The 20,791-nt window shown below is 41.8% G+C and overlaps 1 protein-coding gene across 1 annotated transcript in view; it reads right to left on the bottom strand.

The window, feature by feature from the left end:
- The window catches only part of LOC104489940 (EH domain-binding protein 1-like), a 125,705-nt gene that overhangs the window by 15,408 nt on the left and 89,506 nt on the right, over nucleotides 1–20,791 (bottom strand). The window contains exon 10 of the mRNA XM_010132164.1: nucleotides 15,865–16,051. Coding sequence (XP_010130466.1) covers nucleotides 15,865–16,051 — 187 coding nt within the window. The remainder of the gene's footprint in view (nucleotides 1–15,864; nucleotides 16,052–20,791) is intronic.

Below are 20,791 nucleotides of genomic sequence, written 5' to 3'. Positions count from 1 at the left end.
CTCTTCCGGTTGTGCCTACAGCTAATGCGGATATGCAACAAAACATAAACTTTGATCTGAAAAGGCTTAGACCAAAACTTTGAATTGCTTATCATTTTACAGGTTTAATGTCGGCACAACCAAACCAGTCCACGTCAAGGTTGTGATCAAACATTTGGACACCTGCCTGAGCCAACACCATACTCTCATGTTTGAGCCTGGCGAGGTGAGGAGGAAGGTAAAGCCCTTGAGACATGCCTCAAGTTGGTCAAGCAGGTGAAATGACTTCGTTCTAAAGAGCTTTCAGTTGCCTGTTACTTATTTGGGGGGCCCTGAGGCTGGAAAAAGCTCTTCCAAACTAATCCTGGGAAAAGAAAGGAAGGCAGCTAGAACATGTACATGCTACCTAAAATGCCAGGATATGGAACGAATATAACTGTCTAGACCATAGAAATGGCAGACCCTCTCAATTTGGGGAGAAAAAGCAAGCGATCAAAGCTGCCTGGACACGCTGCTCTCCTCCTCTGCAGTTTCCCGACTCAGGCCCATTTGTAAACGGCATCCATCTGCTTGCAGCGCTGCGGAGAGGAGTGACGTACTGCGGAACAGAACGACTTCTTGCAAGGTTTAATCTACCCTGATTTGCCTCTGAAAACCAGTGGGGGGGAGTGTGTCGGTGCTTTCAACATGTATTCACTTTATTAGCTGGAGGTGGACAGACAGCACGGTCCCATGCCATAACCTGCATGGTGCTGCGTTTAACTGAACACTTGGGACACAAGGGAGAACTGCTAAGGTTCACACCTGCCATCAAGAAGCACACCCCTCAAGACCCCACTGCTGTATTCCCCCTCCTAGACAGGCACAGCATCCTGCTGCTCCCTACTCATTGCTGACTCATGTTTAAACTTACACAGTTAGTTCATGCTTACATGTCTGAACGATACACACAACGGCTGTCCTTCAACGTGTCCTTCAACATGCCGCCGCTTCTGGTCCCAGCCTGTGAGGTTTAGCACGTCCCTCACGCTTGAGTTAGTTTTATCCACAAAACTTCTACTTGTCCAACCCCACAAACACACATGATGATGGTATTTTTTTATTCTAGCCATCACCACCCAATTCTCACACCGTGCCCATCTCACTGCTCAAGGCAAAAAGCTCGTTATTTATTATCCTTAACTTACAGTGTATGACACGCAGCTTCACTTAGGCAGTGTGATGCTGCATCACACACAGCGCTTCAACATGCCTGTGACCTCTGGCATGACAGCCATCATATGCTGGTGACAGCAGCTTCAGACTTAGACAAGGGAAGATGAAGCCTAAGACCTGGCCACCCCAACGACAGGGGTGGCCGCAGACACCGCTCTGGGTAGCTTGTTCGGTGTCACACAAGTTCTATGTTGTGAGCTCTCCCCAGGATCTCTGTGGCATTCGTGTGGCATAACGGAGAGACCGTGCTCCATTAAACAACTTCCAGCTCCTAGGAGGAGTAATCAGAACGGCAGCCCTGCAGACGGCCGCCTCTTCTGTTACAGGGTCTGGTTACTCCTGCTCTGAGCACTGAGGAAGTGGTCCGGCAGAAAATCGCCGTCTGTAGCTAGACAATTTAAATGCGTAAATGCACACAACCTCCAGGCATACGGTCCACAAAAGCTGGGGAGGCTACCTTAAATCTGGCAATTGCTAGCTGCCAAGTACTGGATTTTGTCATTATCTGGTAGCCTCCTTTTGGCTTCTACTTTGTTTAGTAATGAAGAAAATTTTTTTTAGTGTAGTCTTTTAAGGTTTTGGTTTGGTTTTCATTGTTGGGGATTAGAAGGATGAAAAACCTCAAATATTTGGGAACTGAACTCTGAACCTTCAGAACCACAAGCCACAACATATCAACTACTGGACAATTTCCTCACTTGGGCAACAGGATATGGAGCCTGTCTGCTCAGGGGAATTAATTAAGAGTAAGGTTGTTTATTTCAAGACAACTACCTCTCCCTGTGGATGTTCTTAATAGAGAATAACAGTACCACTCAGGAGGGAGGGCAGCTACCTCACCAGGCTGAGAAGCCCTAAATCTGTTAGCTAATGGCAAGGAGAAGATTATGGTAATGAGCTGGTAAAGGAGAAGCAAATCTGAAACAACGTAATAAATTGGTTACTTCTATACAAGTAATTTCACCCAATGGTCAGAATAGCCATAAAAAAACCCAGTCATAGTAAGCTCCTTCTCAGATTCAACTGTTATAAAAGGACTGGCTGAGGCTCATCTAGATTCTCTTCCCTGAGGCCTCATAATCTTTGTCCTGAACGACATGTTTTCAATTAAAAAAAAAACAACAGGAAAATATATGTAATTCATATCATTAAGTAGAAGAGAACACTAGGCTTATTCTCTGATGATGATGACATATATTTGCAAGGTAACAGTATGAACAGGTCACACGCAGGGATGGGGCCTCATTTTTCTGCGCTCTGAAGACAGGCAATTTCCCTGCGTCCACCTTCCTTTCCCCAGCTGCCCTGGCGGCACGTGGGCTGAAGTCTCCACTCCCGTGTAATCTGTGCTGGAAGCCCAGATGCGCTACCAGGATGCTGCTGGTTCACAATCCCTGGCTTTCTGCCACGACGGGAACGTTCAGGGGTTTGGGCAGGTTGCCAGAATTAAGCAACTTAAACCACAGATGAGGAATAGCAATTTTCAAAGCTTTTAACTTTGTTAAAAGTGAACTGAACTAGCAAAACGCACCTCCCTGGGCCCAAGGCTATCTCTGCCACATTTCAAAGGCCTGCAGCAAACAATGGAAGTGTTAGAGCTTGTCAGAAAAGGTCACAAGAATCCCTTCTAAAAGAAAGCACAAGGCAAACTAAAAATGAGAGTCACTGCCAATTCTTCCTAAAAACAGAGAACTCTTGTTGCTTTTGCAGGAATTTCTTTCGACATTAGCCATTAAACAAACACAAGTCCTTCTCCCACTCTTCTGAACGTTTCAACAGATGCTGTTTTTTCAGGCAACCTTCTGATGTTGTATCATTAAGGTGACATTGCTCCATAGAAATTTATAGATACCTATTTTGTAAATCCACTGCATCATTTATACTAATGCACAGCCACAGGCAGACTTATGGAACTACCAGTCTTTGCCTATGAGAAATACTTGCACTAAATACTCGGGAACAGAACATGGATATCAGATTTGCACAGGTACTGTACTAACAAAGGAGAACGATCTCTGTGTGCAGGGGCTTAGAACACTCGGCATTTTTAAGCCTGGTGTTGATGACACAGAACCTGATGTGGTCCAGAGAACACCTTGTAACTGAGGGAGGAAATAAAATAAGCATATTCTACAATCCTGCATGAGGTGTTGGTGTCCGCGAGCTTACATCAGGCATAAAGATGGCTATTCTCAGAGAATCCTTAGAATTTAAACAGGAACAACTGAGTGATAAACTACTGCATCAGCAGCCCACCGTATGCAAACAATCTCAAGGTGGAGATTAATAAAAACACCTCCTCACCTCTCAGTGGTAAGGAGGAGCTATCCACAGATGATGGGGAGACTTCTGAAATGCTTAATGCCTTTCTTTTTTCTTCATCTGTCTTTATGCTACAAGTAAGAGGCAAGCTGGAGACCAGCATTGCTAATACCAGACACAAAAACATCAGATTTCAGCCAGGCGAGGAAACAGTGGAGAAGCCAGATGCTTTCAGATCAGCTGAAACACATTTAATGTCATCCCAGGGTACTGGAAGAACCAATATGAAACAACATCTGATATTACTGTGCAGTCTGAAAACCTGTAGATAGGCGAGATATTAGAAGAGTGGGGAAACACTACATTCCCTTCCAGTCTTTAGAAGCATAAAAAAAAGACAAATCAGAAGAATGCAGAACAAAGAGATGCTTTCAGATCAGCTGAAACACATTTAATGTCATCCCAGGGTACTGGAAGAACCAATATGAAACAACATCTGATATTACTGTGCAGTCTGAAAACCTGTAGATAGGCGAGATATTAGAAGAGTGGGGAAACACTACATTCCCTTCCAGTCTTTAGAAGCATAAAAAAAAGACAAATCAGAAGAATGCAGAACAAAGAAGCTAACAAAAAAAACCCCAAACCAAAACACAAAAAAAAAAAAAAAAAAAAAAGAAGCATAAAAAAAAGACAAATCAGAAGAATGCAGAACAAAGAAGCTAACAAAAAAAACCCCAAACCAAAACAAAAAAAAAAAAAAAAAAAAAAGAAGAGGTGGAGCAAATAATTAAGTTGCTTCTTAGCATGTGAAAGTTAATTTGTCATCGGTAAATCACGACAACCAGTCTGAGTTCCTTCTACGAGAGGCAAGCAGGCAGGAGAGGGGAGAAGCAGCAGGTAACATACTGTGATTGTGGTTAAGCTCTTTTGAGTGTGTGTCAAGATGCCTTCAGAGGGAAGCACAGAAAAGGGAGCCTTAATGAGACTCACCTAACACAGGTGCAAAACAGGCTGGAAAACAATACCCAAGACTAGTTTTAGACGATTCTTGGAATTATGCATTAAAAGGGAGTCTGCAAGAAGTTTTCTTGGGTTCAGTGTTGAAAGTCTGGATTAGAAAAGTGAATGAAGCTGAGCTGGACATCAAACGCACTAGAAGAGCCCTGATCACAGAAAAAGGAGAAAAGGACTGAAGCAAACAGCATGAAATTCAATAGGTGCAAGTGCAACATAGGAAGGAGTAATCATTTGCATAAATGCAAGATGAGGAAGAACTGGTTAGGTGACAGTTCTTCACAAAAGGATGTGGAGGAAACAGCCTATTCAAGCTGAACCTAAGTCAACAACATCAGGTCCTTGTGAAAAAGACAAACATCACAGTGAGATGTACGGACAGGAATAAAGCTTGCAAGATGTGTACTGCCGCTCCCACACCACTCGGCATCTCTCACTCCAATAAAGCCGTAGCAGAAGTTTTATGTTCAGTTTTTCCCTGATACAGAGTGTAAGGAAGATGAGCAAAAAAAAAAAAAAAATCAAGGAAAAACAACAACAACAAAAACAAAAAAGCCGTAAGAGAAGTTTTATTTTCAGTTTTTCCCTGATACAGAGTGTAAGGAAAATGAGCAAAAAAAAAAAAAAAATCAAGGAAAAACAACAACAACAAAAAAAACCACCCCGAAGAAAGCTGGAGCAAATTCAGGTGATTTATGTTAAGAAAAAATGATAAAGGAAAGGAACGTGCTAAGTCTTCAAGCATGTAAAATCCTGAAGAATAAAGAAAACCCCGTGTCCCCCACGACAGTGTTTACCAAAACAAAATTTCAGGCAGTCTCAAGGAGAAAAGACAATGCAGAAAGAACCGTGCCTCGACTGTACCACCCAAGGAGACCTTCCGGTGTGCTCTTTGCGACCGGTCTTGCCTATCCAGCGTTGGCCTTTCCAGCCATCAGTGCGATTGCAGTAAGCGTGGGGAAAGCCCTTCCCACATCTTCGTCCGCCAGGCCAAGCCATGATGATGATGATGATTAACAACAGGTTGAAGGAATCTTTCATTTTGTAAAGCTGAACTTGCCTTTGGGCAAGTAGAAGGACCAGGTGAGCTTTTAAGATGTGTTTCAGACCTACCTTCTCTGTGTTTCTTAACCCCGGTTCCTACAGAGAAAGGACGTGGCACAGGAGCCCCGCAGAGCTCCCCTCCGTGCTCTGGCAGCAGGGCAATCAAGCCGCAAACCCCTCATTTCCTACCGAGCAACACCTCACACTGGCCTCTCAGTCCACGTCACCCACCAAAAAACAAGACAAAACAAAACAACTTCCCCTTTTAAGAATCAAGCCTAGGGCAGGGGTCCCAGTGTCACTCCTTCCACAAGCAATTCGTGCACCGATTCACTCGTGTTAATCAGGTTTCCTCGGAAAGCACAGCGTACTTCGCTGTTTTCCTGGCACAAAGCTACGTGAATACACGGGAAGTTCAATAACCACTAACACAACTCTCCAAAGGAATACTTGCACCAAATGTGTCTTTTCTCTTTTCAATGTTTAGGAGCCTGACTATCGAAGCAGCACAACCCCAGCACTCCAGCTGCCCCTCAGGAGCACAGCGGAGAGGAAGGCTCTCTCCCATCCAGCGCGTCGCTGCAGAAAGTCACAAAGCCACTTTAAAATCCAGGCTACATTAGAAAGGTTACTTCAGCTGCAAGGTAAGAGTTCAGCCCAAAGCCAGGACAAGAGTCAGGAGAAGAAACCACCCGCTGACAGTTCAGGGAAATTAGGTTATTTCAGCAAACAGCGAGACGTAAGCAAAGCTGGTAACCCAGTCAGCTGGACTCAGCTCTCAGGCACAGCAGAGATGTCACAAGCAGAGTGAACTGAGAAACAAGAATTACTTCAGGTTTCTTTTTTCTTTTTTTCTAAACAGAAAAAACCAAGGTGATAATGCTTCAACAGTTCTCCTTTGCTAGAAACAGAATGCTTCACTCAAACGCCATTTGTGAACAATATACAAACCCCAAAAGTATTAGTAAATAGATAAAGCATGTGAAAAATTAAGGAAGAGCAGACTTGAATTTCCTTTTTTTCAGCTGTTCCGTGGAACAAGCACTGCTTAAGCAGTGGGAAGGCAGATTGCTATCTTCACCTCAGGGAACAGCCCCCACGGAATAACAGCCACTACTGAAGGATTCAACAGCCTAATGAACAAAACAAGATCGGTAAATCCGGAGCTTCATCTGCAAGTAGTTGGAATGCTTCAGCTTTATGGGTTTCATTTCAAAATAAAAAGGCACGTTCGAGTGCCACTTGGCTTAACATTTATTTTTCCAGGAATCCTTTCCCTATCCAGATTTGCTAATTGCTAGGACTTGTGCAGCTAAAAGGAGAAATACACGCTAAATGAAAATACTCCCTTTGTTTCAGAATATGGAGTTAACACAGGCTGCTTTAGCTTCGACACTGGCAAATCTTCTTGAAGAATACACACGTAATTTTCATGATATGAATTAAATGTGGTGTGGTTATGCTTTTAGCACTCAACAAGTAAAAGCTTGTAAATGAAAAAATGAAAAGCTGAAGCATAAAGGTATGGCAGGTCTCATTTAAGAACCCAAAATCTCTGGGAAGAGGAATTCTCTCCTGCAGAAGTCAAGAAAAGCTGCTAATAAATACTGCTTTTGATTAACACCTTACGCGACACGTTTATTTTGGAAGTCCTTATGGACGCCCATTGTGCTATAGAACTAACCGAGTGACCAGAGCTCACTGCCTTGTGATGGCTGGCTAAGAAGCACCCAACAGTTGGAAACTGTCAAAATATTTTACAGCTCAATTATAATTACCAGCCAAGTCTAAGCACGCAGTTATTGGGCGTTAGCCATGTTCCAGGGGTGTTACAGCAACACGCAGCAGTCACTACTCCTGCGTTTCATTCTTGACACATGTAAAACTGCTGAATGGGCCCCAGGATCTACTTCAAAACATTTCTAGTGAAATATTAGTACTTTGTCTGCAGAGATAGCTTTTTTGTCCCCCGAATACAATACGGTATTTATGTCAATATTTTTAAAAGTACTTTAACATTTGGAACCATGACATTTGTTCAGCAGCCTTATCTCTTTTTTTTCCTCTCTGATTTAAATTCCCTCAAGTAAAAAAAAAAAATATTTTCAGATAAATAAAAATATTTTGAGCAAAATATTACCTGGTAAATATTGTAATTTTAAAAGCTTTGAGAAACTGCTGATTTTGACTTCAAAGAACAAATTTCGCAGATCATAACTAGGGAAAATATTTCAAGCTGCTGAGAGAGGAAGGAGGTTCTGCTGCAACATGGTAACGTGAGGAACTGGAAAGGGTTTTTAACATGTCCTATCATATATGTAATGCACGAAATACTGGCTAGTATTGTAGACAGCTGATAGCCTGGGAGGTTCTCCTGAACAGATAATGCTACGGGGGCTTCTGATTGTTTAGAGCTGGTATTTCCAAGGCAGTATCAGAGATACGGATTCACGACTCACTGATCTTTGAACACTATCTGAATCATTAATCCACGCATTAACTGTCACAAACTCCACAGCGACAAGGCAGGAGACATCGCTGTATCCTAATACATTACTGCCCAGTGGATTGAAATCCTTAAGAGACATTGTGCCTTTTTGCTGACAGGTCATAAATGGAAGGAAGTGCTACACTTTAAGAGTCCTCTGGGCTGAATTTACATGGCTGGGTTCAATAAAATGAAGCACTCTCGAAAGAAAAGCTCTCAGCTGGTCTCAAGATGATGCAATGACGAACGTGCTTCTGGTGTGAGCCATTCGTAATGGCCAGGACAAGGAAACACCTTGGCGGAAAGACTGCACCAGAAGACTTCAGTCTTCCAACCAGTAGCACCAGTGCTCTTAGAAGGGGCTGTGGGGGAAGGTATCAGTCTTCCTCCCTTGGTTTGGGGGATGAGATGAGATTTATCAGAGAACCCCAAGGAGCTACAGGGAGAAAAATTTTTCTGCATTTGTGCCAGCTGAACTCAGGCTCAAGCCTCATAGATCACCTTTAACAAGTCTGGTCACATCCCGGTGTTGCAACGTGTACAGCACTTATCATTCACACATCTCAGCCTCCTGCAATACTTCTGACTGTACGAGCACCTCGGGATAGGTGGAGGAGGGAAAAGAGGGAGCCTTCATTCCTAAACAGGAATTTCCATGCTTTGGGAAGTGTAAATTAGACCATTACTACTAGTCTGACAGTAAGTTTGCTAATAAATGTGTAGCAACACACTTAATTGCATAACCAGAGATTACATGATTATGACAATCCTTGAAATGAGGAGAACAAAGAGAAGAGAAAGCGCACGTAAGGGTAACACAGCAAACTAGCCGTAATTCCTAACTTCTGATAAACATATAAAAGCCAACGTGGTCCATACTTTGTGGAAACTGCTCTAAATAAGCTTCTAGTGGAATCTACAAAGTTTGTTCTAATATTATTAGTTCCGAATTAGATGAGCTTCTAAAAATTATTTAAAGGCACAGGATCCATCATGTTAAAAACGTGGGTTTTGCAGACTGCTGGGCAACTCTGCAGCAGAAGCACGACCCATGCCAAGATGAGGAAACAGGTACAGTGAGATCTCTTGAGGAAGATTCACCCTACCTTTAAAGTTGCACAGGGTGCGGGGGGGAGTTCAAAGAGCAGTTTTGCCTACAGTTACAATAAAATTTACGGAGTACTCAAAATAGAAGCGCTAGAGGGGGAATAAGGGTTGATAAATACATAGTGTTCATTTTACTTTAGTCAGAGTGCAGTTTCTCAATGAGTTACATTCACATGGGGGTTTTTTACCATACATAAATACTTAAAAGTAATTTTGCAATGATTTTTATTACCTCTTATTTATAAAACCTTGGCAGCATTAAGTGCTGCTACTGCTTCATAGCTTTTCAATCCCGTCTGCACGGTTTTGGGGAGAAGAGGGCAGCACTGGACTCTCAAAAGAGCAGTTTAGGTAGGCAAGATCGGTCTGCCAAGACCTCTTCTGCAGCTGGCAGAAACAGGTTGTTCTGCTCTTCGGAGCAGAATTCTCACCCAGATACTCCACATTGGCCTTAGGAGATACTGTCTCTGTCCAGACGTTCTGGAAAACTCCAGAGATCTCGTATGTCCTAAATCAGATGCGAGCAACAGAGTTGTAACTAACTTCACTATAAAAAGCGGTCAAAAGGGACATTCTTACGGAATCTAAACCTACAACTTGCAGCCAAACTCACTAACCAGTTTTTAAATGAACCCTCTAACTTGTAAAGGGCAATAAAGAGAGACCACAGCAGGATTTGACCTGCCTCTTACCCCATTTTTACTCAATAAACACAAAAATGTCCCATTTTAAACATAATTCAACAAAAACATGCTCATCTATTTCTCAGATAGCTCCCCAGCAGATACTGTTTTCCAGCAGTATTTGTGTCACCTGGCTGAGGCTCCACTCAGAGCCCACCCTCTTGCCAAAAGCAGCAGGGACAAGGTTCAGGAGACAAAGGGTGTGAAATTGCTAAAACCTGGTCAGAAAGCAGACCCACCGCATGGTCTTTCTTTCTCTATTCTTTTTCGTCTGTACGGGGCATGAAATATTGGCAGAGCAACTGTCTCAGACACAGTGAAAGTGAGACAAGCGGTGATGACGGGCGAATGACATGTCACCTGTGCACAAAAAACCCCAGTGCGCAACAGCACAGAAACCTGGAAGCTCTTACTGGAATTATGTTCTGGTTATTCTCTATTGCTCACACCTATGTCACATTCTGGTTCCACATTTGAAAACAAGAGTAAATATAAATAGATATTGTGCTAAAATAAGACTTAATTTTACTAGGCAAACCTCCCAAACTTTGTTGTGAAAGCCTAATATTGTTGCTACAAATAAATACAAAAACAGTTAAATGCATTTGCAGAGAAAACACCTTCCTGGAAACCCCTCAAAAGCATTTTTTCTTTTTCTTTTTGAGTTTTGTTGTTGTTGGTTGGTTTTCTGTTTAAAATAAAAATGGTAACATTCCATAGCATTTTAAGTACAACAGAAAGGTTGCAGTTACAGTTATAAGAATCTGAGCACTGAATCATGATGTGGTTTGCTATAGGTTTATACTTGAGGCTGTTGAATGGGTTCTGGTCTACCCACCCATGTCTCAAAACAAAAGATAAAGTCTCAGTATGTTCCCGAGTCATTGCTGCCAATGAAAATCACGAGAGGCTACTTAGCAATAGCACGCAGTGCCACATGGGCACTTCAGAAACGCATCAACTCCTCGGCATCCCTTTAAAGTGATGAAAACAAAGCTTTCTGTGGAGTTCTTGAGAGCGCTTTGGCAACTTTATGAAAAGGGGATGCAGTGTGAGTGAATATAGTTGAGAAATGAAGCAGAGTCTCGAACAAAACACTCTGAGTGTGCTCTGCTAAGCCATCGGTGTCAGGGAACTACTGGAATTCACTCTTCAGAATGTTTGCACGCAGATAATAAAGGTACATTTGTTATAGAAAAGGGTACACATAAAACATACATATACCTTTCTGCAGAACAAATCACCGTGTTTACTACAGTAACAGTATGCTAGGTTTGTATATGCCTATAGCTATGTACACATATACACAAAGAAAATATACCCATAACGCGCTGTGTTTCTTCCTCTCTACGTATATAAAGACATAACTAAGGTTACTTGAAAAAACAGAAACATTTCTGTCTATCTGTTTTGAGAGTAAAAATTACCTTCATTACATTCCAGAAGCACAGAATACAAGGCAGCTAATTGAAAATACAAAAAAAATAGAGAATACAAAAATAACACTATTTTTACTTCCAATTATTTCAGACGGTGTAACATTTCAGGGTACTTCTAAAGTCTGATTGGCCGAGATGGATTTCAAAGAGCTATTTGCACCAAAGCAATCCAGGAAACACGACCCTTTGCAAGGCGTTCAGATTGCAGCTCCTTGTCTCAGAGGTGTTCAAAAAGTGAGGGAGAATGGAGACTTTGGCCAGCTCACCAAAGAAAGAGTACACTAAGAGTACCAAAGTACGCTTACTGGTGATTGTCCTTCCATGATACTAAAGATAACTAAGGAACTAGAAACTGCTCTAACCTGCCCCAGTTCATCCTCCTGGAAACCTGGATGAAAAGATTTCACTGCCCAGCACCTTAATTCAGGAGCCAGTAAAGACTCCAACTTCTTGTTGGCTTCAGCGGGCTTTGCATTGAGTCTCACGAAGGTTTACAAAAAGGCAGGTGTCGAAGGCACCAGGTGACTGATATTTCAAAACACATTTTGTAAGTTTTCGCCATTGTGAGCATGACAGCCTTCCACACAATCGTGCGTGCGCAATCGATGCCAGCAGTCACCTACGCACTTGTGTCTCCACAGTGAGCCCACAGGGAAACAAAGGCCACTTGCTACAGCTGCAGCGGGCATGAATCCACCCAGTTCAACCGTACGCGCTCTTGGTGCTGAAGATGCCAGGCCTGCATATGAAGTCCCAAATTCAAACACCACAGCATCTTCACTAGGGCAACAAAAATGACTAACGAAGCCTCCAGCACCTGGAACTGTGTTCTTCAAGATCTTCAACCCCACATGAGAATTTTATTTTTTTTGTAGTTCTGCTCTCAATGAGTATGGGAAGAGGGAAAAGCTGTATTAGAAGATGTTGTACCCTGCTCCACGCCCTCAACCCAAATGGGTTTTCCACAGTGAACGCCTGCCCTCCCAACAGTATAGCCCTTTTAAAAGCGTCATGTAGGCATTTAATCAGTGGGTGTTTAATCAAACTCCAAAATACAACAGTTGAACGTGCAGTATATCAGGCTCACCACTATTTTTCATAACGGTCACAGTTTCCTTAATTAGTTTCCATATAGTCCCTTTAAAGCCCTTTCACAGTGCTAGAGCGCAGGATTTCATTCACACTTTAAATCTTCTCCTATGCATGTTTTACAAAGCTGGTTTGCCTGAATTATACCTATGAACTATATTTAAAATCTGTGCACTACTCATTACTGCAAACGATGAGGTGTCATTTAGGGAATAACAGATCTACTAAACTGCAAAACAGATCTTGTCAATAGCGAAACCAAGTAAGTTTCAAAGTATTGGGTATTTTTAAAAAGGTAAGAAAATATTTCTATAAAGTACAAAGATATTTCTCCAAATCTAAGAAAACATACGTGCATGTCCTCTTTCTACTGAGATGAAAAAAATCCAGTATATCTTACAGGCACATATAGTATAAAACTACTTAAGGTATACCAGAAAGAGTTCTTGCTTTCGATGGGTTTTTAACCCTTTTTTCTCCCTTTCTGTAAGTCTCTCTCTATAGGAGTGCTTGCACTGTATGCATTCGAGAGCCATCTATATGCTTCTGCACAGGAGAAATCAAATAAAAAAATATCAGCAGGATCTGGACTTGGCATTCGAATGGCTAATTCCCCAGACAAACGACATCTCCTTCTTCCCTATATTCTATTTACGTACATTAAAATAACTCAGAAAACACACGACTCTAAAACATGTTACACCACACAAACCCCTAAGATAGTCACGGAGATCAGAGAGTTCTCCTGAAAGAGTAAAAAAAAAAAAATGTTTAGAAGGAGGCAGTGAGTAAAAAAAACATGCATGCATCTTGACTTCAATAAAAACTGGGATCACTCAGCTTCTTTGAATTGTTTTCTATTTACTTTCTTTTCTTCCATACAGTTAATTTTTTTGGGAAATTGTTGTTTCCCCCCCCCACCTTTTTGTCACCACAGACACTCCCTTTAGTCAACCATGCATCAACAATCCTCCCACGTTCAAAGTCGGCTACATCTGTTGCTCTTTCCCATTGTTGAAAATTCCTGCCTTAATCCTATTTGACTTTATTCATGCAAAGGTCATCCTGAATTCAGCAAATGGAGGAGCAAGAGCAAGCACACTGTTGAACATGGTTAAAAAAACGCTGTTGCAGAACATGCAGCTAGTGTGCCGGCACTATCTCACAAGTACTTGGTTTATTATGCAGCTTCTAGTCCTCAGAGCCGCGTTGCAATACGAATTGGAAACATATTTCTTCCAGCAACTCAGGAATACAACATTTTCCTTCTAACTGGCTTGATTCTCTCGCCTTAAAAAGACTGGCACTTAACTCGTATTTCCTAGCGAGTATGTGTACAACATACACACGAACACACACATCTGTACCTACACACAATACCTGACTGTTTCACATGTGTGCCCTAGGGCTTAGCTTCTGGCAGATACGGCTTCCCTGTTTCTCCTGGTTTTTACTTCTCAGTATATCTAGCTTCATAAATCTATTTAATTAACGAGCCCATCTCAAACTAATGGTGATCGCTATTTTAAATGAGGCGAAATTCCTCCTAAAAATGCTTTTACAAAGCAAGGTAGAACGGCTAATACAAACACCTCATTTTAGGGCTGTGGCTGTACTTGTAGGTTTGGTTACAGAACTGTCTGTTTTGGTTTTGACCCATTTTTCTTCCCCAGCAGCAACAACAACAACAACAAAAAAGCAAAGCAAAGCATTCTGGCTCGGACCTGCGATTTACTTCTGTGCTTTCGTACCTGACCCACACAAAGAATGGCTAGCGGGAACAGCGAATAAGCAAACCGAAGTTAACAATCAGACTGGTTTCTGAAGGGAAGGTAATTATTGCTGTAATGTGCCCATAACTCATCACGACAGAAGCAAAGGAATATTTATACATGCACACTTATTTCCAATTTGAGGTGCTTGCCAACCATGATGAACCAAACCCATCCTTCGGGCAAGCAGAGAAACAGGCTACTGTTTGTCTCGCTTCTTCATGGAGTGCTTCGCTGAGGGACGCAGACGGTGTAGAGAGCACCAAGGCTTTAGCGAAACCAGCCCCACAGTAAAGCTCGATGAAATAGCTAAAAGTTAAATGCTAAAATATAGTCACCTTATTCAAACTGTGTTTAGCTCCTCGTGAGGTGCAAGAGAACCCTGGAAAGAATAAAGTTCTCAGTGTAAAAGCTGTCTGGTAACAAGAGCCACACTAGCAGCATAATGAGCCTGATAAAAAGGTGTAAAAACTCTACAGAAAAAGGATGGTTTTATCAGGTTTTTGTTGAGAAGATTTTGAGGATTTTTGTTTTGATGGTAGTTTAAACAAGGTCTTACAAGAAGAGAAGTATTCCTTCTTTCTTCTACCTTTTAAAGAGCAAAGCTTGAACTAAGCAGGAGTAATAGCCTGTGAAGCCAAGCATGCGAATCAAAGCCCTCCACGTCCTTTGAAAAGGTTAACGCGAATGGCAGGAAGGTAGTTATGCTCCACAACCGATGCCAGGAGCCCGCAGCCCCGCGCCATCTGCCCTCCTCCTCCCGGCTCCCTTCCGCCGCAGAAGCGAAGGCAAATAACTTAAAGAAAATAAAATAAAAGACGCTCATGGCGGATAAGGATTTTCAGATTACCTATCCCAGAAGCTAGGCCAGATCTCACTTTGAGCTAACCTAATGCGGTTGCTTTTCGGACGCTTTGGCAGGGCACAGCCGCCTCGCCTGACCGGTGATGTTTGTACCTAATCCAGCTTGCGAGAGAAACTAAACAGCGCCATGAAAGCCTTGACATTTAGGAACCGCGGTGCTCCAGAAACTTTAATGCTCCCAGCAGCTCCTAACTTCTTCCCTGCATTTATGCACCTTAGGGACATTTAAAGGACAGATTTCAGGCAAATAATTTTGGAACCTCCATGAGGAGACCAGTCGCCTCCAGATCCCACAGACATGGGCGCAATGGGACACTTGTCCCCAAGGTTAACAGACGTTAAACTCCTATTTGCCTTTGACAAACACAGGTCTATGTGCTTCATCTGGATGTTCCTAATAAACAGTTAACCTGGTTTAAAGTAAACCGTCTTCTTTTTCTGAATTAGTTCGACATACCTACGGAACTGGACGTATATAAATCCCAATACAAACAATATCCAGTTCTAAGCTCTTAAAACCCAGATTTACAACATAAACGTGGAGACAGACTCTTCAACAGGGGCAAAGCTTAGCGGCATTACACAGATCAAGACAAAGTACTGTTCAATACGATGTTCTTCCTGCTCCATGGCATACCCAGCTGTCCTGTAACATTTTTTACTAGAAGACTCGTTTCTTTGAAACTGCAGTTGCTGTCACTGTTGTCATTAAACCCTTAAAGAAAAAATACAAGCCCCCACTGCTGCTCTCTCCCTGAGAGCCAGCAGGTGAACAGAGATGAGCCAACACCTTATTAAGTATAAGCAAAGCTTTTAAGATGGCCTGCAGAAATAAATAGGATGTCTACAATGCACATAAAGGTACCATTCATAACAAAGACGAAATTTTGGTAGGAAAAACCTACCTTAGGAGAAGAAGAAAGATCCCTCGATGCAGGAATAGCTGACACGTTCTCACTCACGCCTGTCTCTGTCTTTGGCGAGAGGTTTGGTGGTTCAGGAGCTTTTCTTTTCATCTTCTTTTCTGGCTCTTGCAGCGGAGCAACTTTAATTAAAGCAGGGCTTGATTTTGGTTCATAAAATGGATTTGATCTATGAAAAGAAGGGAAACATATTTCTTTGCTATCTCCTTGGAATTAAAATCAAAAAAAAGACCTGTTTAGAGAAGCCAGTGACTAAAATGCTTTTATTATCCCACATAGGGGAATGTTTTGCCTTCACTTGATTTTAGATACTTTCTAAAAAGTGCTTTTTGTAACTAAAACTCATTTAAGAAACACAATAAACATCTTCCACCAGGTGGATGAAGAATTTTTCTTCTTAACTCTGGTGTTCACATTACACCTCTGCATTTGTTCTACTCTAAGTAAATCCTTCCTCGGGATTTCAAAGTTTTATCTATTAGTTTGATAAATCGAATATCAATCAAAAATGCATCAAAACTACCAAATTTCTGCCACTGTTGTGTACTTTTAGTATGTACGTATGTCTTTTGAGTTTCGTGGACTGATTTTAGGAATTATTTTAATGCAGTTTACCATCATCCTCTTTTCATTGAGGAAAAAGTAAGCAATTATTAATCCACACCACAGAAAATAAGTAAGTCTGCTTCTGAAAGGCAAAATTTACCAAAGCACCTAAGTGGAGACCTGGAGTAAAATCGCCAGACTTTTCTGAGAATCTGCCATTGCTTCTTATAGAGAAAGATCTAAACCCAGATACTGAAGCAAAAGGGAAGACTAACACTAAAATAACTCATCTGCTGATTGAAGGCAACTTTCAGGTGTTCCCACTTTGCTGTCCATCAAGCGGAAAGCCACTAGTGCCATCAAAACTAAAGGTGACATTGAAATAATGAGTCAAATCGAAACAGGCAGTAGAAAAAGGAGGGTATTCAGGATGGAGTGGAGAATGCACCTAGCTGTCAGTAGCTCTAATTTAGCCGACAGCCCAGCTCAGCTGTCTTCAGACACCAGAAAGTTCAAAGGGAGGTGAAAATGAAGATAAAAGAGATAAAGCCTGAAGAACAATGCATTTTACAGGAGGGCACAAGGTTTCCTTTAGTTCAACAAGTTACCCTTCTGAAGGGCCAACAGACACCGCCTGTTTGGCAGGGAAGTAATTTACCTCTGTCTACTCGTAATCAGAAAGGTGTATTCCTAAGGTGTTAGAATTGATTTGGTGCAAGAAAAAAACCCCATACCTCATCAGTCAGAGTGAAAAAGTTTGGAAGAGCAACCTTTTGAATTTTTATCCTCTAGAATTGTCTGCACTGTGTGCATAGTTCAAGGTTTTTGAAAAAATTAAGTTTAAGACAGAAAAAAACCCCAACCCAAGTTCTTGCCTGAAGAAGCTATAAATTGTGAAGTCATGGGGATCTGCTACATGTGGCAGTTCGGTCCAACAACCTCCACATGGTTATAGAAGAAACTAAGCATGGGAAAACCCTGGCTGAAAAAAGCCTTAGCTGCAAAGTACTGAAGAACACTTTTTTCTCAGGTCAGCCTCCCTACTTTTTGCTTCTGTGAAGTTATAATTTGCCTGAAGAGATACGACAGCGTCCACCACAAAAATCTAAAAAAAAAAAACCCCAAAACTCCAAAACCAAAACCAAACCAAACAAAAAAACCCTCCAAAACCAAACCTGACAAACTCCCTGGCATTAAGGTGTCACTGGCACTGCGGTGGCTTGTGGCTTCTTCTGCAACAGGCAGCTTCCACAGATGGCAACTCAACAGTCAATAGACAGCGTTACTCTACGTCACGCAATGATTAATGAGATAAGAAGCTGATATCTGAAAACAAGTTTTATTCCAACCAATTTAAAAATTATTTTGATCAGCATTACTGGTTAACTGGAAAAAAAAAAATCAACACTTGATTGAGGAGGAAAAACAAAGCTGTCAGTGTGGAAGGGTTCAAAGGCCTGGCAGTATCACCAGTCTAAAGTACTAAGGTTGAATGCATTATACTTTACGTAGTTGTGAGCTATCCTATTTCAAAACAATTAAACTGAACTTAGCAAGGTGTGCTGTCCTTTACTAACAAGTAGCCACCTACCAGTTTGATTTTAATGTATAAAACTCAAAAAGGCAAAAGCAAAAATTTGAGAGCGCGGTTTTACAGCAGCACGTATGTACTGGATCATCTCAGTCCCTCTGCATCATGCAGCACCTCATTATGCTTGTGACTACGCTTTGCTTATGTGTGTTGTGAAATTGGACATTACCTTCACAACCATTAGTCAAGTATGTTCTGCTTGAACCAATCGCCCAAAGTAAATCCTTCAGAGAGGTGCAGCGAGGGTAAGTACCTTCTCCTTCTCCAAGATTACAACAGGAGTCTGTTACAAAACTGGAGTCAGAGTTCAGCTCGTCGCTGCACTTTGTGTAAGCTCTGAGTCCAGAATCAGAACTCGGGATCTGCCAGAGCAGAGTGGGAGAAGAGTCCTGATGCTAATCGAGGTAGCCGTGTTCCCGTGATGCATCGTCACATTTCACACAAAATACAAGAGGAAAATGACAAGTGGTGCATTAAGGGAAACCTCCAATGAGAGGTTTAAGATGCAGGGATACAAACGCATTCTATTTTCTGAGCAAGAGCAAATGTCTTTCTGGGGCTTTCTATCTCTATTTCCAAGACCTTACATCTATCAGGTTAAAACCACTCCTGGAGAAAGCAGTAGACCAGCAGAAGTCAAAAATTCTTAAAAACTACCCAAACTAACCAAAAAAAATATCAAAAGACAAGATGTTAGGAGAAAGGCTGACAACAATACGCAAAGTTCTCCAGTGCTGTGACACGAGGCAGTTGTTCAGCCTTGTCTTGAATACACTGCTCGGGCCAAGTCAACACATTTTAAAATAGACACAGAGCAGAAGAAAGAACAGGGTCCAGAGACGTGTGGTGAAAATGATTAGAGAGATGAAGAGACTTCTGTATGAAGAGAGATTGAAAAAGTTAGTACCATTTAACCCAGAAAAGTGAGAAATTAATGGTGAACATGCAACCAGTTACAGCAGATAAATCCTACTAACAGTTGTTTTGATAACACAGCAGAAGAGACAGTGTTTGGGACTGGAAAGGTAACTTATTATTTACAGTCAATAAAAGGAAACACATTTTATGTAAGAACTTGGGGTTTTGTGGAACTCTGCCAGAAATTGACACTGAAGCCTAGATTTGGTAGGACTTGGAAGAAGATTAGCCACTTCTGTAGCTAATAAAAGCATCAATATTCACATTAGATAAGGAACAATAAACATCTGGACATAAACCCTCATGATTTAGGGCATATAAAAACCACCAACTGGCAATGCCTATGAAAATCATACTTTCGGGGATCACCGTATCACACCTGAGCAGAAACTTTCTACTGAAAAATTTGAAAGTTATGAGATGAGGTAAGGCATAACAGTCCTCGTAAGTGTGAGTTAGTGTGACGAGTCCTGTGTTCCTAGACTGGAGTTTTATTGTTATACTTACTCCTCCAGAGCATTTCAGTATAAAAAGTCAAAAGTTCTCCTTGCCACACTTCTACCCAATACATCTAACAACTGGTCTCCACGTCTTTCTCAATGACGTGGAGCTCCTGTAACCTGGGAGGAAAACGTGGACGGAAAGCTACTATGGGGGTCAGGACATAAAAAACTTATTCAAAAGACGTAAAAAACTGTTTTACACTGTTTTTTGTCTCCTTATCCTTCCATCTTTCCATGGGACACTGATTTATAATGAAAACACAGATCAGATTTATGTTCCAGTAGAATCCACCTATGGAAGTTTATTTTTGTCCTTAAAAAAAAAAAAAGGAACAAAGCAAATGAGGTCATTAAAATAAGAAGGCAGCTGCTGTAAACAAAGGGCTAGAGAAATCCACAGTCCAGCACACAGAAAAAGCAGGGCTCCCTGTTACAACACTGCTGCAAGCCCATTTGGCCCAGCTTTGCTCAGGGTGGAAATGCACGTATAAATATAAAGCAGAGAAAATTCTTCCTTTGCCCGTCCTCGTAGCTTTTGCTCTTTCTGCTCTCCTGAGTCTTTGCTGTCCTTTATACCCCTGTCTTTGTGGGTGTAAAGTACACACATTTTTCCTCCCTGCGGACTCGAGTGATCAGGGAACGATCCAGGATGCCTGGTGTGACTGTCAACAGTGTGACCACACTGCTCTGCAGACACAGCAGCCAGCGCTGTTTGTTCAGGCACTGCCCTGATGAATGAAGCTGGCAGAGACATCATCGCCCAATGCCTTTTTTTTTTCTTTTTCTACTTCCACAGAACAAACAACAACAACAAATCCATGGCCACAGAGCTTTAAAAGGAAAAAAGCCCTGCAGGTCCTTTGGAGGTTTCGATTAGCGTGCATGGGAATCATTCCATTTCCTAGGACACAGCTCCAAACAGAGAAACATGAAGGTGACGAGATGGCACCTGTATTAATAGTAAATATGAAAGCAATGCAAATGTCATGCCATGATAAATCTCATTAAATAACGTAAAACTATATGTTAATTACAGTTGTCCGTAAAATTGCTCGTAAGTAATCACCACAAACTGTCTCATGAGTGGTGTGGTTGGTGACTAACGACCACCAACAAGGAGTATGTATACACCTTCAAACCTCCCAGGCTGCGTGGCTGGCGCAAAAAGCTCTCACTCCTTGTTAGGGGTTTCTGTACCATCCCACAAGGCACTCGGTGTGAGTTTATGCAAGTTTTATGCGTGGTTACGATAAAAGCAACAATCTAAGAAAGTGCACAGGGTGTTATCTTTCCCATAGAGAGATTCAGTTTTATAAGACTCAAAATGTATTATGCAGAGAGCAAAACGCTC

Source organism: Buceros rhinoceros, unplaced genomic scaffold, assembly GCF_000710305.1.
Source record: "Buceros rhinoceros silvestris isolate BGI_N320 unplaced genomic scaffold, ASM71030v1 scaffold6380, whole genome shotgun sequence".
Taxonomy (NCBI): Eukaryota; Metazoa; Chordata; class Aves; order Bucerotiformes; family Bucerotidae; genus Buceros; species Buceros rhinoceros.
Note: the sequence above shows the minus strand (reverse complement) of the source record. Positions and strands in the feature narration are given on the sequence as shown.